General features: G+C 40.7%; 1 protein-coding gene across 7 annotated transcripts in view; it reads right to left on the bottom strand.

The window, feature by feature from the left end:
- The window catches only part of LOC103472073 (triple functional domain protein), a 79,465-nt gene that overhangs the window by 21,750 nt on the left and 41,168 nt on the right, over positions 1-16,547 (bottom strand). For all 7 annotated transcript variants that reach the window (XM_017307500.1, XM_008421446.2, XM_008421443.2 and 4 more), the window contains 21 exons: positions 15,523-15,714; positions 13,704-13,835; positions 12,397-12,627; positions 11,742-11,864; positions 10,527-10,718; positions 10,018-10,187; positions 7,932-8,106; positions 7,340-7,535; positions 5,791-5,957; positions 5,584-5,703; positions 5,306-5,497; positions 4,571-4,720; positions 4,377-4,491; positions 3,340-3,455; positions 3,095-3,217; positions 2,820-3,014; positions 1,818-1,936; positions 1,182-1,248; positions 983-1,092; positions 236-305; positions 61-150 (listed from right to left, as the gene is read on the bottom strand). In XM_017307500.1, coding sequence (XP_017162989.1) covers positions 61-150; positions 236-305; positions 983-1,092; positions 1,182-1,248; positions 1,818-1,936; positions 2,820-3,014; positions 3,095-3,217; positions 3,340-3,455; positions 4,377-4,491; positions 4,571-4,720; positions 5,306-5,497; positions 5,584-5,703; positions 5,791-5,957; positions 7,340-7,535; positions 7,932-8,106; positions 10,018-10,187; positions 10,527-10,718; positions 11,742-11,864; positions 12,397-12,627; positions 13,704-13,835; positions 15,523-15,714 — 3,045 coding nt within the window. The remainder of the gene's footprint in view (positions 1-60; positions 151-235; positions 306-982; positions 1,093-1,181; positions 1,249-1,817; positions 1,937-2,819; positions 3,015-3,094; positions 3,218-3,339; positions 3,456-4,376; positions 4,492-4,570; positions 4,721-5,305; positions 5,498-5,583; positions 5,704-5,790; positions 5,958-7,339; positions 7,536-7,931; positions 8,107-10,017; positions 10,188-10,526; positions 10,719-11,741; positions 11,865-12,396; positions 12,628-13,703; positions 13,836-15,522; positions 15,715-16,547) is intronic.

Here is a 16,547-nt window from a genome sequence, read left to right as displayed (position 1 = left end):
TTGATCGTACATATCCGATAAAACCTTCCCAGTGTCGCCCTCGCTAGTGGTGCAACTCACGTCAAAGTAGTTCCCAGCATGCTCCAATATGAGCTGTGTGGAGTCGGGTTTGTTCTTGCAGTAGTTCACATACATCTGGAACTTGTCGGCCTTAAAGAGCAGAGAAATGTTACAGATGGATGCGGTGTTCTGTTTAGGGTCTGGTGACATGTTGCCAACACCTGATGATACATACCCATGTGACAAAGCAGTGGCCAACATCTTCTGGAAGCTGCTCATACTTCTCCAACTCTTTGAGAAAGATGCTGGAATAATTTAGGAGTGTGAGATGGAAACGTAAAATAAAAGTAAAAAAACTACTTTATTACATGGAAATAACTGCATAAAAATAGTTTAAACAACTGCTAAAAGTGATATGAAAAACTATGTGCATCCTATTATTAAGTAGTAGCAGGAGTCACATATTGCCGAGGAGCAATTTCTGTCCATTGTTCATTACAAAATTCCTTCAGTTCACTGATGTTTGCAGGCGTTTATTTATACTGAGTTTTATTAGGTCACAACCACAGTAATTAAAATTCTGGACTTTAGTTTTTCAGCTCCTCGTTGTAGATTTTCTGAGTGTCTGTGATTATATTGTAGTTCACGTCATATTTCACACTTTAATACCGTTATAAACAAAAATTCATGTCGCACTACGTTCCGTTGGGCACAAATTAAATCCCAGAATAATTATTGCATAACCAGCATGCTTAACATTGTCCAAAAAAGCACACAGCTGTGTATTATAAACAGGAAAAAAAGTTATTACTGAGAAAGGAACAGGTTAATAAAATATCTTTTCTTCTTCCTGCTCCATTTGCACATGTGCATGACGTGTCGTAAGAGAACGAGTTTATGAATAAATAATGAAATTTGTTAATGACCTGATTGACTGATTAAACTAAACAATGCTCAGTGCCTTTAAATGGGCGTGTCTTACTTATGGTGGAATTCGTAGAGGTCCTGCATGTTCCCAAAAATTATGTGCTCCTTGTTGATGATTCCTGGGGGAATCTCCTCCACGCCGCTGGTCATCTCCCACAAGTACGTCTGCATGAAGAGCAGAGAGGAAATGCCACAGTTACTGAATTTTCCAGATGTTTCCACAAGTTTGGTGCGAGTCTCGGAGGTTTTCTTACGTCCATGCATTCCCGCAGGTCTCGCACGTACGTTTTCTCCGTCTGAATCAGCTCGGCCATGATGAACCTAGACACACACACACACGCAAAACACACACACACAAGTTGGCAGCTTGTCATACTGTCCTCATTCAAGCGGTGAATAATCAATAGCTCCTTTTGAGCTTGTCAGCGTCGTCCATTTACTGCAGTGAATAATGAAAGCCTTATGGGGCCATTAAACTCAGTCATAAACCTGCCAGGAGTGACATAAATTATGCTGCTGATTTGTGGCACGAGGCTGAAGTGGCACAGTCCCCCTCAACCCGGAGCAGCAGAGAGAAGTCGAACAGACGGAGAAGGATGTTTAAAGTCCATCATGCCTTCACATTTACATTAAACTCCCTTATTCAGTGTTGACAAGAACAATGACGGATCAGTTTGGAGCTCGTCCTCTGGAAACAGCACCAGGCTTCTCGTTCGCCTAATTCAATTAACTCGGCAGTAAATCTTTGGTTTTCTGAAGGGAAAGTGCTGACTTGCTATCGTTTCCTTATTATGTAAAGTAAACGCAGTCCTGACAGCATTCATGAAGCAGGCTGCTTTAAATCTGCTGACGCTCCGAACGGCGTGGCAAACAGGAAGCGGCTCACGTACTCCTTCCTGCGCGCCGACTTGCGTTTCTCCTCGTTCGGCTCGTGCGCGGCGGCGTCCCTGAGTTTGACCTCTGACCCCGGAGGAGTGGCCGGGATAATGTCCAGCTGAAGGTCCTTGCTCTAGAAAAGAGGGACACTCAAAGATTAGAGGGCGTACTGAGGCATCATGGGAGTGAAGTAGGTTTTAACTGGGGATCGGTGATATGGGGTGATAATAAAATCTGACTTGTTTTCATGCCAGATCAGATTTTGTTTTTTCTTGCATATTTTCTAAATAATTACAAATGAAAAAAATAATTTTGAAAAGTGGCTTTTACTCCCTTCTGTGAGTTTACAACCAAATATTAGGACCAGGCAATGAGAATTTAGTTTAATTATTAGAATATAGTGATAATATTAAAATAATTAAAAAAAAATAGAATTTTACCAGAAGAAAGTTTTAAAATTACAAGAAATTTATTTTAATGAGGATAAAAGAGTTGATAGATAATTTTCTTGTTATTTTTTGATCAAACTAACTTACTTTATTGTCATTGCAGAAAGACACAACATTGAATTTAGCAACAAAATGTCATTGCCTGGCTGCTGGAGCGCACAAAAAATAAATCTGACTTGTAAATCTGACTTTAAATACATCTAGATATTTAAAGTTGTTACTGGGGGAAGAAAGAAAAAATATTAGGACCTTTTTCTCGTATTATTTAGACTGTATTGATGCAATATCATAGCTTTCTCACAGAAAAGGAAAACAAAGAAATGACCCTTATAATTTGTTGTAGAGTTGACCTGAATTGAAAGTTTAAACAAACAGAAGCTGCTAGTCAAACAAGATGGCTGCCCTGGGCGTCGTGACATCATTCTGAACTATGGAAACCCAAGGAGTGAAATGGTGAAAAAACAAATCCAGATTTTGACAAATTAAATCTTCAAACGCCAAAAATCTGACTAATGGCTCAAACAGATTCATCGTCCAGCCCTGATTTTAAGCATCGATCACCCATACCGCCTTGTTGGAGTCTGACGGGATGCCCAGGGCTTTCTCCAGGCTGCTGCGGTACTTGTCCATGCGCAGGGAGAAATCTCTGTAGCGTTTGTCCACGGCCGTCACCCACTTCTTAATCTCCGCCGCGTGGCTGTGGCCTTTCTCGCAGAATCCGTCGGCCAGCTGGATTAGCAGCTTCACGCGCTCCTTGGTTTGCTTTGGAAGGAGAGCAGAGTGAGTTTAATATTCAAATCTGCAGAAGACGACATTAAATCTGTGTTGTTGCGACCTCTGACCCTGGCTGTGATGTGGAAGTCCTCGTGCTCCTTCAGGAGTTCCTGCGTGTGATGGATGCTGGAGCCAGTGGATGTGTGTGTAGACAGGTAAAACTCCCCGGTGTCATGAATCCACTCCAAAGCCTAGACACACACACACATTTGTTTGACACTGTTGCGTGTCAGTGTGTGTCTTCTCCCTCTGAATAAACCACAGCGTTCCCGTCAGGCTTCCATGTTTCTGTCTCTGGATGTGTTTGCTGTACCTGCTTGGCGCTGCGTTCAAACACCACGTACTGCTGACACTGGTCCAGCCGCCGCTTCCTCATGGTCCAGAAATGCAGAACTCTGTTTTCTCGCTGCAGCAGCTCGTTCAGGATGTCTGAACACAAAACAAACAGGAAGGATTTCAGTGGAGACATTTTACTCTGCAACAGCCGAGTGTTAAATCAGAAAGATTTTAGAAGTAGCGTAAATTATTTCACGTTTTATATACGTATCCACATGTGAATAATACGTAAATCAATTGCATTCATTTTTCCAGTTCTTCCACTTACGAACCCTGAGTCTTCATGAATAATTAACTTAACAAATCTCTCTTTGATTGTTTTGCAGCACAACCAGTTTAAAAAATGTAATCTTGCTCATCTATACCAGGTGTCAATTATACATTTTTGTATTAATAATTGAACTGGCTTTCTGTTTAGGCTGACTAAGACATCTTTGTATTCAAGTATACACCAAAATAAATAAATAACTTCTAACGCTGCATCTAAAAAGCCAGCCAATGTGACCTACATATGTCTTTTTCACAACAGTCTGAACAACTAGATGACTATCTTTTCACCCTAAAAAAAAATCTGAATTGTGCTCCTTCTGCTGTTCACTGAGCCGCATCACATCACAATGCCACCACTACTGGCTCCAACTTCGCATCCAAACTGATTTTTCTATAGAAGTCGATGCTCCAGATGAGGCCATCGCTGTTAGTTGTGTTTTCCTTTTATCATCTTCCTTTGTCTTGTTATGATCTTGTGATGATACTGTCAGCTGCCAATGCTGAATAAACTTTAAAATCGTGGTATCCACTATTATTTGTATAAACTGTCCGCTGCTGTGTGACGATGTTCTGAGTCACTGTGGGGATGTAAATCGTTCACACACAAGTCTAAATTCGGTCACAACATTTAATAGTATGAACGACCAGGCAAAAAAAAAAAAATACATGAAACTGGATTTGAGCATCAAAACCTGCTGTGTGAATGCAGCCTCAGCTCCCTTCAGTAAATTATCCATCACTTACTTTTAACCTGTTGTTCCGGCGCCTTGACGTGGCTCAGCATCCCCGGCATGTTGACGCTGTTTCTGTGCATGTACTTCAGGAAGACGTCCGCGTTTCTTCTGGCCAGAGTGCAAGCCTGGCAGAAACGCACAACGTCAGAGCAGAAGTGTGACCAAAGGCTTGATTTGGTTTCATTTTCACAGGACATGTCGTACCTTGAGGAACGCCTCCTTCTGTTCCAGGTGCTTGCTGATCATGGGGGTCACATGGTCCGTCTCACAGTTGGGTCCCAGTTTGTCAGCTCCTCCGCACCAGTCCTCCTCCCTCTTGTACTCCTGCTCCAGGCTCTCCAGCACGCTGCACACCTGAACACAAAGTCAGTCAGAGACACACAGCAGTGCTTTAAATGGACAGAAACAACAGCTGGACTTCATGTTTTAACATCTTATTTATAGTTTTACAGTATTAGTTTTTTTATTTTATAGGATACTGTCTTGTAGGTACAATGCAGGACTACAAAAGTAAAAAAAAATTAGGAAAAAAGAAAGATGAAGAGAAAAACAAGAGAAAGAAATAGAAAGAGACAGAAAGACAGATAAACCAGAAAAGAAAAAGAGGAAGAGACAAAGAGAAAAAAAAGCAAAAAAGAGAATGAAAGAAAGAAAGAACAAAAGAAAGAAAAATACAAGACAGAAAGAAAAACCCAGTCAGGTTATTCATCAATAAAAAAACCCCCCAGAAACTTGATGTTTATTGTCTTTAACCATCAAAGTCATAAAACATTTTTGTGTCAACTTTTCCCCCTGCAGCGTTGTTGATCTTATTTCTCCTACTAACATACATGACAAATCCTGCTTGTCCTATCAAAAAAATAACTAACAATTTCCTCTTAGTAGAAAGACAAATAAAGAAAGAAGTAATAAAGAAAGAAGTGTGACTGGGTCTTCTACCTGTTCAGACGTTTTATAGAAAGCCACGGAGGCGTTGACCAGCTTCAGTCGGTCCTCCATCTTCAGCATGAGCTGCTGCCAGTGGGAAGCCACGTTCTCTGCACAGTCTCTGATCAGGTCCATGTCGTAGTGGTTGGCCTGCAGCAGAGCCTCCGCCTTCTGCTGGACCTGCAGGGCGCTCTGGTGGGTCTTCTGCAGAGGGACAAGACGAAAAGAAGAGGCTTCAGTCAAAGCTGAGCAGAAAACTGGAATAATGGGAAAATCCAGCACGGCTTTACCTCAATGGCGTGCTGGAACTGTTCGTGTTCCCGCTGCAGTTGCTCCGCCTCCTGCAGGGAGCTGGCCGTGATTAGACCGGCGTTAAGCATCGATTCACCGTTTCGGATCCAGCCCAGAACCTGAGGCGGCAAAAACAAAGCTTAAGCCTTCATTTGCATCTCTTTAAAACTCTGCCGGCATGACGCAGCCATGTGTGTGAGTCCGACCTGCTTGACTTCAGCCTGCAGGTGCCTCAGCTGGACGCACTGCTCCAGGTGCCGGCGGTGCTGCTCTGCTGCCAGGTCCAGCTCCCGCTGCTTCTCATGGAGGAACTCCAGCAAGTCCTGAACCCGCGTGGCCATGTCCACATCGCGATCGCACAGTAACTCCACGCCTGCACAGAGACGGGACAATCGCATTACCCTCCAATGGACATGAGAAGACCTGACTACCAGGTCACACTTGTAAAACTTGTAAAAAATGCTTGAAAGTATTTGGCATGTAACACTACTCAGGATAAAAACCTACAATGTACTTAAAACTCTGATCTAAGAAGGTCTGAAGATCAGAGAAGCTTTAAACTTGCTCTTTTTTTACAACAGTTTTGAAAAAATAAAATTGCTTCTGTTTTCAAACCAAGTCTTGCTATACCAAGTGAAAAGTTGTAGAAAATCAAAGAATAAGGAAATTATCTGAATAGAATCAACATGAAAAAAAGTATTTTTCAGAAATTTACATCTGCAAACCTGAAAATGTTCAAAATTACTAATATTCTGTTTATATATTTTCTGTGTTCACTGCATGTTGCATAATGCAGCCTCTCCTTGCGTGCGTTCACACAGCACCTATTAGCATTTAGGTTCACAGGTGAGTTATTATGGTTGGTGAGTGGGAGCCTCTCATCACCAACTCTGAGTGACTCTGACCCAGGACACCTACACAAGAAAACTAATGGAGCCAACACAGAAATCAGCAGCAACACGGAGCTGAACATGAGCTGCAGCCTGATGTGGTGAGCAAACACTCAAACACACAATGTGGGGCAGCAAATAAATGAGAAGGGAAAAAAACAAAAAACAAAAAACTTTACAGACACGTTTCAATGTAATGTGTGCAAAACCCTGTTCCCAGCTCCCTGCTGGAGGGCAAAAACCGATTCACAGAAAATGATGCGCTAAAGAAAAAGGGACGTAGTGCTTAGCTACTAATTGTCAACACAATGACAACCAGATAACAAGGTCCAATGATGTCACATTTCACAGGTCAGGAAAAGTGTTAATTAAAACAAATACAGAGGGAGAGGGAAGAAGATCAGATATGCTAGCTTGACTTTGACAACTTATCATGCAGATGTGCTACAGAATTTGGTTTGTTTCTGTTTAGTTAAAAAAATAAGCTGACTCACATACCAACTCTGGCAGATCATCAGTAGAGCTGATGTTTACATGAGCTAATCAGCCACAGCTGTGTTGAGACGATCACTTATTAAGAATCACAAAATAAATATCAAGCCTGAAGACGTGATACTGTAATGGACTAAATGGTCTGTTTGTTGTGTGGGAAATGTTTGTGGGTTTTTCTTGTTGAATCTTGATGCACTAATGGAGCTGTTGTAAATCAGTTGCCGTGGCAACAGGTCTGTGTAGTGTAGAAAGCGGAAAAAAATAAAAATAGTTTTTCTGCATTATTCTCCCTTTCCTGTGGCGCGCGCAACGTGTCTATAATCTATCAAAGACCTGAGGTTCTTCACAGGTGTGAATGCAGGCGGGAGCTCACCAGACGCCTGAACTTCGTTGACGTACTGCAGCAGCTCCTGCCCCTGGTGGATGACGTCAAACGTCAGGTTGTTCATGGTCAGGGCCTTGTCGGCGTGGTGCTGGAGCCGCTGCTCGGCCAGCGTCAAGTCCTCCGTGTCAAAGTCGCTCTTCTGACCCGTCAGCTCCTCATTCCACGACTCCAAGTCTGAGATGATCTGACGAAGGATTACGAAAGAGTTTTAAGACACTACGAAAGAAGAAATCTTATTTCAATAAGAAATAAGATTGCAATAGCAAGTTTACAACGTTGTTTTTTTAATCTTGAATTAAAAATGTTTACATTTTTGTACAGTTTTAGCTGTCGTTCTTTCACCAAATGGCATTTTTTGTCTGTATGCGCCGATTAATGATTAAATCGCTAAATTAGATGATGACTTTTTCAATAATCGATTAATCACAATTAATCATTTCAGGCAAGCTGATAAGTCTTGGGATTTTAACTGTTAACTCCAAACAGTACAATGCTCCCTTGTGACATCAAAAAATCTATCTCCAACCTTTTAAAAACATATATTATTATTCACAGCACAGTTTCGCAATGCCTCCCTCACATCAATGGCGTCTCTCTCGAAGATGCGCAGCTGGAGGAAGAGATCCAGCTTGATCTTCCTCTCCTGGAAGAGCTCCTCCATCTGAGCCTGGGCCTCGTCCAGCTGCTGGAGGACGCTCTCGATGTGGTTGATGGAGCTGTTGTGGGGCGTCTTGTTGCTGGAGATGGCAGAGTCCCTGGAAGAAAAAACATTCGCAATTAAGCCATAATCTGCAGAGTGCAGCTCTAAGGAGCTATAAAAGATCCTGCAGGGCATCATGCCAGTCAGGGCAAGCTGCTCTGGAAAGTGCTGTGCTGGTATAAAATGCTGCGGCAGTGCTAGCATGGAAAAGAAGCGATAAAAAAAAAAAAAAAAGTCTGAAGCTATCGCTAATTTGCTAATCGGCTGTTTACTTGAAATATAAATCCACAAGTGGCTTCACAAAAAGGCTAATTATGATGAGGTAGTGTTGGTGGAGAACATGTTGTGCACTCCAACAGCTCAGTCCTACACGAAGAAGGTGTGTGAAGCTACAGTTGCCTCTCGGAGAGAGAGAGAGAGAGCGGCGCACAATTAGACACGTTTATAAAAGTGGTCTTATGTAAGAACCCGCTACGGAGCCAAGTCGCCAGGGAAAGGGTGGCGAGCACAAAGAGAAAAGAGGGAGTGAGGAGAGGCACTGGAACATCCTCTGCATAAAAATAAAGCTGGACAGTCACATCCACCTCTCTCACACCGCCTCTCATCATCGCCGCTTGCCGTTTTTGGGCTTAATGTGCTTCATTAACGTCTTCTAGGGAGATTTCTCTTAGCGTATATTTAGCTTTGTTGAGTGTTGACACGTTTATTTCAAATTGTAAATCCAGTCCTGCCTGAATAAGAGCTACAATGAAGACGACAAGCATCAAAGACGACTGTTTGTTGTACTCTGGTTTACTCAGGTAAACAGTGTCTAAACTTTGTAGCCGAGGACAGTTTTGGACTCAGACCTGAACCTTCAGAGACACATAAAGACAGTTATAAAGTTGGGCTTTTATCACCTCAACAGAAGAATATTTCCAAGATTAAAGGACTAATATCTAGATGTAGATGACATAGTGCACTTTGAACTGCCTACTCGCTGAAATTTGCTACACAAATAACTTTGACCTGACTTAGCAAGTTATTAAAACCACATGATATTATTACTGTTGAATATTACATTTATAATATTGCTTACATTTAAACCATGTTTTTCCTCACTTGCCTATTTTTTTTCCATTATCACATTGTTAAAAATGACCTTCAGGGAGCTTCAGTATCTATAAATATGTTATCAAGTGTAGGAAAAATCCAATGAACTAGTTGAACATAAAAACATGCAGAGTAAATTATAACAACCTGCCAGATATTGTGCTAAAGAAGTCCTATGCAACCACAATTTTGCACATTGTGCTATTCTACTAAACATAAATATAGAGCTAGAATCAAAGGGTTTAGCTTAATGCACGTTGAAATGTTTAAATGGCCCAGTCACAGTCTTGACCTACTCAAACTGAGAAGAATCTGTGGTAAGAATTAAAACGTGATGCTTACAGAAGCTCTTCATCTAATGTGACTCAGCTTGAATTATTTCATAAAGAAGAAATGCTAAGTCTCTTAATGTGAAAAGAAGAAATATTAAGTCTCTAGATGTCAAAAGGTGCAAGAAACTTGAAAAGACTTGAAAGTGTGCATGGGGCAAAAAGTGATACTACTTAGTATGGTTTAAGAAGGACTGAATGTAAAAACCGGGTAAATATATTTTTTGTCAAATATTTTGAAAACCAAAAGTCAATAACCAAACTCTGAATAAAAAGCCTTCAATTATGTAGTTGCAATGTGACAAAATGTAAAAAAGGTGTGGGAAATATAAAATAACTGTCCTCTCATCACTTTGACAGTACACTTACGGTTCTCCTTTCCGACTCTACAAGTATAGAAAGAAAGGCATCAAAATGTGTCATAAATAGGTAAACATGAAAGAGAGTCATTACACAGACTTTGCCTCAGAGTACAGGTAGGTAGAGAGAAACTGGGGGGAAAAACATAATGAAAAATCTCAAGTATTTGGACCGCCTGTCTGCACCTGAGCTGCTGGATGAGGTCCTCGCCCTCCTTGATGACGTTGACGGTGACCTGCAGCGTGGTCTGCTGCTGCTGGCCGAAGCGCTTGATCAGATCCTGGACGGCCTCCACGGACTCGGCGTAGACGTCGTCCAGCAGCTCCTTCTGCAGTTCCTCCAGCCACGTCCACAGCTGGAGACGGAGGCAGACGTCAGTCTAGGCAGCAGCTTTTGTCTCATTACAAACGATCCTGTGTTTGGTTTTTAACATCTGTGTAACTGCACAGTAAATTATAGTATTTATGAACGTAAAGCAGGATTATTGATACATAAAACCGACCCTACAGACATACTGTACCTACGCTACAGTATTTATTTATATTTCTCTGACTAATTGGACTGAACATGTAATGTACTCCACGCTTCATTTCAACAGGTAATTTTGTTCCCTCCCTCAGAGAGCTCTCATCTCATCGGTACAAGCACACAACCCACCATCCACTTCAGCGCTGTGTCACCGACCCCTACCCACCTCTTTGACGTGCGTGTGGAAGGCGACAGACATGTCCAGCAAGACTTTGCGCTGCTCCACGCGGCGGACAAAGTCTTGGATCCTGTCTTCAAGCTGGTGGGCGGCCTGGTAGATCTCCTCAGGATCGCACTCTCCCGTCTGGGCCAGCTGCTCGGCCGCCTCCAGGAGCTTATCCGCATTGGTGTAAGTGTTCTACGGAGAGACAGAGACGGAGAGAGGTGGGCTTCAACAAGGGGGCAGCGTGAAGCGAGCGAAACGTCTGTTATGAAAGAGACGGAGGCACCGAGGAGCAAAGTGAAAAACAGGATATGCAGATGATGATGATGATGATGAAGTGAAGAGGAAGAGAGAGAGATGTTGAGACAACAAACAGAAACAGGAGGCAGAGAATCAAGAGGTTAATTTTACAGAAGATTTTTTTATTAAATTCATTGAGATTTTAAATCCAAAGAAAGTAATTAAACTCTTTAGATTTTTGTTTTAATAAAACCAATACCTAGATTAATAACTGAGTTATTTCCTTCAAGTGTTTTGAGGCATTTTAACTGTGAGATGTCATGATATGTAGATTTTTACCTCTAGTTTTAATATGGTTTGCTTTTTTTTTTTTTTTTTTAGACATAAAGCAAATCACAAGTTAAAATATTTCTCAAAGTAATATGGTAGAAAGTTTTTATCAGGTGGTTCAAAAATCTAAACTCTGTCTTAAGGCGTTCAGGTTTAAATTTAAGGTCTTATAGTTAAATGTTGTAAATTTAAAAAATGTTTTTAGAAAAATGTAACATGTTGTGCTTATGTCAGAAAGTTCAATTTAGTTCAGTTCTTAGATTTTGTAGATTTTAGCATCTATGTGAATAACTTTACCAATACAGAGGTCTATTCTGGGAGCATAAAACTGGAGAAATATACTGAAATTACTGAAAAAAACTTTTAGGGTACTGTAATTGTTAATAAACCTTAAAATTTGAGTTCATTAAAGTTATTTATTCACATTACTTGCATTTATTTTCATCTCTCCAGCTGATGTCGGAATTTCTATTTAATTTTATGCCAACCAAATGTAGAAAAACTCACAGAAGCCTGCTTTTGGTTCCATTTTATTTCTAAAATAAAAGCAACATGAACAGTTGTGTAATATTTCTGGCTTGCAGATGTTTAAGGTGAGCAGTTAGTGTTGCAGAGAGTCTCTGTGTTAGTTACAATCCAGACACAGACCTGAGCCACTTCCTCGAAGTCCTCGTGGCGTTTCTGCAGCGCTCGGGCTCGGTGGAGGGACTTTCCCACGCCCGTGTGTTTGCTGAGGAAGGCCTCGCCGTGGTTTTCTATCCAGTCCAAAACCTGGGAGGAAACAAACACACCAGATTCACCCTGGAGCCGGGAGCGACTGAACAAGAGGCGACCACCAGGGGGCGCGCTGTGAAAGCAGAGCTGCAGAGTGTTGGAACTGTTAAGATGCTAAGTTAAGTCGTGTTCTGTGAAAAAAAACAAAAACAAACTCTGAGCCTTGCTCCCGTCCTGCATTCAGTCACGATGTGAATGGAGGAAAACCATCTGCACGGACATATGACCCAGTTCGGTTACCGCAGCAACAGTTACCATGTCAACACACTCGGAAGCAGCCATGGGGTTTGTTTYTTTYTTTTTTTTTTTTTTTTTTTTTTTTTTGTCAGGCAGAAACTGTATTATCATATTTGGACTCTGTGATAAAGGCGTGCTCCCGACTGCAGCTGCAGATTCCAAATTTAAATTCTTCCACTCACTGAATTGCCTTACAATCCTTTTGTGAAATGTATTAAAATAAAAAAAGAGAAGAAGAAGAAGGATGATGATGCTCCGAATGCATCATCCTGCGTGTTTCGGCGCGTTGTACCTGCTGGACGTCCTGCTGAAAGACGCACAGCTGCAGGCGCTGGTGCAGGCGCACTTTGCGGTGCTGCCAGATGTTTTCCAGCTGCCTCTGGTGGTGCAGCACCTCGTGGATGATGTCCAGGACGTGGTGCACGGCCTTGGAGTAGTTGGCCGAAGCCGTTAGCGAATCGGCGCTGCCCGGGGTCAGAGGTCGCTGCAGCTTGTCTAGCAGGGCTTTCCCGTCCTGGCTCACCTGAACAAATGTTCACATATTCTTACTCATAAGGAGAAGACCGCTAAAAATCCACAACCGGAATAAAACCATTTTGATGGACATATTTATTACATATTTTTAGAATTATTTACTTATCTTAAGATTTACTGAATAAAGTAGTTCTGCAAGTAAATACTTCACATGTCAATATCTTTAGGGCATCACTGTGTAAACAGGAAAACAATTCATGTCCCTTTAACTTTTCCCAGATCCACTAAATTAGCTTCATTATTATGATCAACTCTCCCTGATGAGCAAAAGCGTCCCCACAGCATAATGCTGCCAATACTATACTTTGATGTGAGGACGGATGAAGATTTAATCTTTTCTAATTCGTAACTCGTTGACTTCTGAAGACAATTTGTCACACCAGATTTTGCTGAATACAAATTAACATTTTTATTAGTAATTTGCTTTTAGTTATCTACAATTTGGAGGAAAAAAACCACTGGAAAATACATTTTCTGAGCTCTACAATCATAACAAGAGCCACATTGGGCTCAATTGAACATTTTATAAATATTCAATTAGTTTAGTTCAGGTTCTTGTGTTTCATCCTAAAAACAGAATAAAAAAACAAACAAACCTGAAAGAAAAAAGTTCTGGATGTTTGGAATGGAATAATATGTTTATTTATAGGTTTCATTCTCTTCCTAATGGAGAACATTTCCACATGCAACAGCTGTGTTTCTTAAAATCGGTCTCAATTAAAAGTCAAACTCAGTCCCGTACTCACACCCGTCTTTGGTAAACAGGCAGCTATGATGTTTGAAGGTAAACAAATGCTGCGGACCGACATCCATCAACAAATCATTGTGACTTTTCCTGCCTTGCATGAGCCAAGCTCCAACATCAGAGAACGTTTTAAAAAATGAAACCTGGCAGAAATAGCCACCAGCACTTTTTCCAAGCGGGGCGTCACATTTACGTGGAACTAATTAATACCAGAATTTGTTTCCGAGTACGACTGAGGCAAACTTCAAGGGGGATACTATGTAGCATCAGCTGAGTGAACAGTGTGGCTTCAGGCACATTTCTGCAGCACAGTGTTTTACCTCAGAGTAGGCAGCTGTGATGTGCTCATACAGGCCTTGGTGGTGGTGAATTGCGTCTTCCAGGTCCTGCAACTCGGAGGGCAAGTCCACCTCGCCACATGCCTTGCACCACGAGTCCACATTACTCATGTACTGAAGCAAGAACACAAACACACACCGAGTCAGGCTAACAGGAGCTGCACTTTAGGAAGACTGGAAGTACAGAAGACGCAGCTTGTTTCTATTGTTACTAAGTTGAAACACGTACAAGTTTTAAGAGAGTTATTAGTGTAAGGTGGTTTCCTGCATGGACACATTTATATAGGCTGACATCATAGACAGAGGTTTTTAATGAAAGCAAGCTAAAACTGAATACATCTCCACATATGCAGAAGTTGAACTGGCCTGCATCGGATTAAGTTTTCAATAGGTGTGATTTTCTTGTGGATAAAAATAATTCAGAGTCAGAACATTGTAGTATCGGTTTAGCACCAAGACATAAAGATTAAGAGAGCTGTGGTTTGAAAGTGGGACTTAAACGATTAATCGGAATAATCATGATTAATCGATTATTGACATAATCGTCAACTAATTTAGTAGTCGATTAACCGCTAACTGGAGCATACATACTCATAAAAAAAATGTCTCACTCAGAGTAGTAATTAAGACAAAACTGTAGAAAAAAACTCCTCAAGAGCCATAGTTTTTTTCCTGATCAAAATCAAATTTTGTATAAAAGAAAAATTCCTATTAAGCATCTTTTGCGATCAAACTATTAATTGATTAATCCAAGATATAATCAATACATCAGCTTTACACTGATGTCCAGTGTATGACTTTACGCTGTAAAGTGTAAGTCAGTGTAAAGCTGACTTACAGCTTTACACTGGACTCATGTTAAAAGTTTTTATAATTGCTGTAAATGCATCCTGAAATACAAATGATCAAAGGTACAAAAAAGGAATGCAGTTATTGCATTTTAGGCAATAAAATGTTGATTTTCTTATTGAAAAAAACGTCTTTGTTTATTAGCATCTTATGTATTTCTGATATAGTATAAAACAAAGCTTAAGTAGTTAAATGAAAAATCTGCAGAATGTGAATTTTTTAAAATCAAATTAATCGTCAGAATTGATTACTAAAATAATTGTGAGCTGCGTTACCTGCAGTCACTCTAGGATTTTTTTCATGCGTTTTAGAGAAGATTTCACTCCAGGCTGCACCAACTAAGCAGAACAGACGAATAAGCACAGCTATCTTGACTTTATTTTCCTTATTTTTAATAAAAGCTATTAAAAATAAATTTCGCTTTGCAGAATTGGGGGTAAGTAAAGCCGTCTTCTGTTCAAATGCGCCCGTTAAATAAGTAAAAACATCAGCTGGGTGCAACAAAACAGCCCATCAGCGCGAGTTGGATAATGTTACCAAGATGGAAAAATAAATAAGAAATGAAAACATTTGCAACAGCTTACGCATCTAAAATCCTTTTGAAATGAGCATTTCTGAAAGTAGCAGCAGATTTATGAGTGCGAGTTCAGCGGGCAGATGGTTCCTAATGCAGAGCTTTTACAGCACCGGTCAGACCCTGTTTGTCACAGTCTGTAACCGGAGAATAAACAGCATGCTCATTTGCTTCGGTTACATGAACAGATCAATACTGAGGTCGTGTTCTGTGCGCTGAGCGGCAGCCAGTTTGGTTATAGAAAGCGACTGGGAAAAGGGTTTGTTACTGGACGCTTATATTCATTTAATGAAAAAATAAATGAAACTAAAACCAAAATAAATAAATACATACACAATCAGACAAAATCTAAAGCAAGAACAGGTCAGACAGACTCACCTGGTCGCACTTCTTATGGAAGCTGGCTGACATTTCTAGTAGCGTGCTGCGTTCATCGAGTGCTGCGGCGAACGCTTTCCACTCCTGCTCCAGCTGACCTGATATCTGCTTGATCTGCTGGGAGGCGTAGTGACCGGACTCCAGCAGCCGGCTGCCCACCGACACGATGCGATTGATGTTAACGTACACGTTCTGTGGAGAGCGGCGGGAGAGAGGAAAGGCAAAACGTTAAAGAGGAATCTAAAATTAAAGGAAAAACTTTTAGTTGCTGTCAATAGCTGTGTTTCCGTTCACCATGTAATTGTGCAAACTGGAAGAACGAAAATAAATTTGCTTAATGGAATGGAAACGCAAAAATTTTGAAAAAAACAAAACTTGTTTTTTGCTAAAAGGTTTTCGCGCTAGGATGAGGTGGTTTTTCTGTCACATCGAAATTAGTGTATTTTGATCAACAGCTGGCACCCCATGATCAACAACCGGCTGTTACTACTGTCAGAAACCACAAAGATGACAGGAAGTGGCAAAAAGAGGATGATGTGGCATGTTTTTTATTTTATGGCCTAAAAGATAGAGAACCAAACTTCAAAATTTAAATACAATTTACCTCTCCAAAGAAGTACTTAGAAATCGTTTCATTACTGATCATAATAATTGCTCAATTTTTAAATAGGAAACAGGAACAATAGATCTATGAATGCAACAAAAACAAAATATTTTGGAATAACTTAAAAACGGAGATCAAACTGAAAATTACACTTCCTGAATACATTTTTAGAGATGTGATAACAGTATAATTGAAAAACAGTTTTAATTTAAACCAGTTTTGTCTTTGATGTTTTTATTTCTAACTATGTGCTGTCTACAGATTTGCACAATTGTGAATTACCGTGCCCGTTTGTACATGTTTTGGTATGTTTTAAAAAAAAGTTTTTTCTTGTGTGTTTCTTCTACGTTAATGGAATACCAACAGAGTGTTAACACACATTTGTAATGAAAAAGCAGCTACCATGTTGTTTTCTTTGGGA

This window comes from Poecilia reticulata, linkage group LG11, assembly GCF_000633615.1.
Source record: "Poecilia reticulata strain Guanapo linkage group LG11, Guppy_female_1.0+MT, whole genome shotgun sequence".
In the NCBI taxonomy this organism is placed as follows: domain Eukaryota; kingdom Metazoa; phylum Chordata; class Actinopteri; order Cyprinodontiformes; family Poeciliidae; genus Poecilia; species Poecilia reticulata.
Note: the sequence above shows the minus strand (reverse complement) of the source record. Positions and strands in the feature narration are given on the sequence as shown.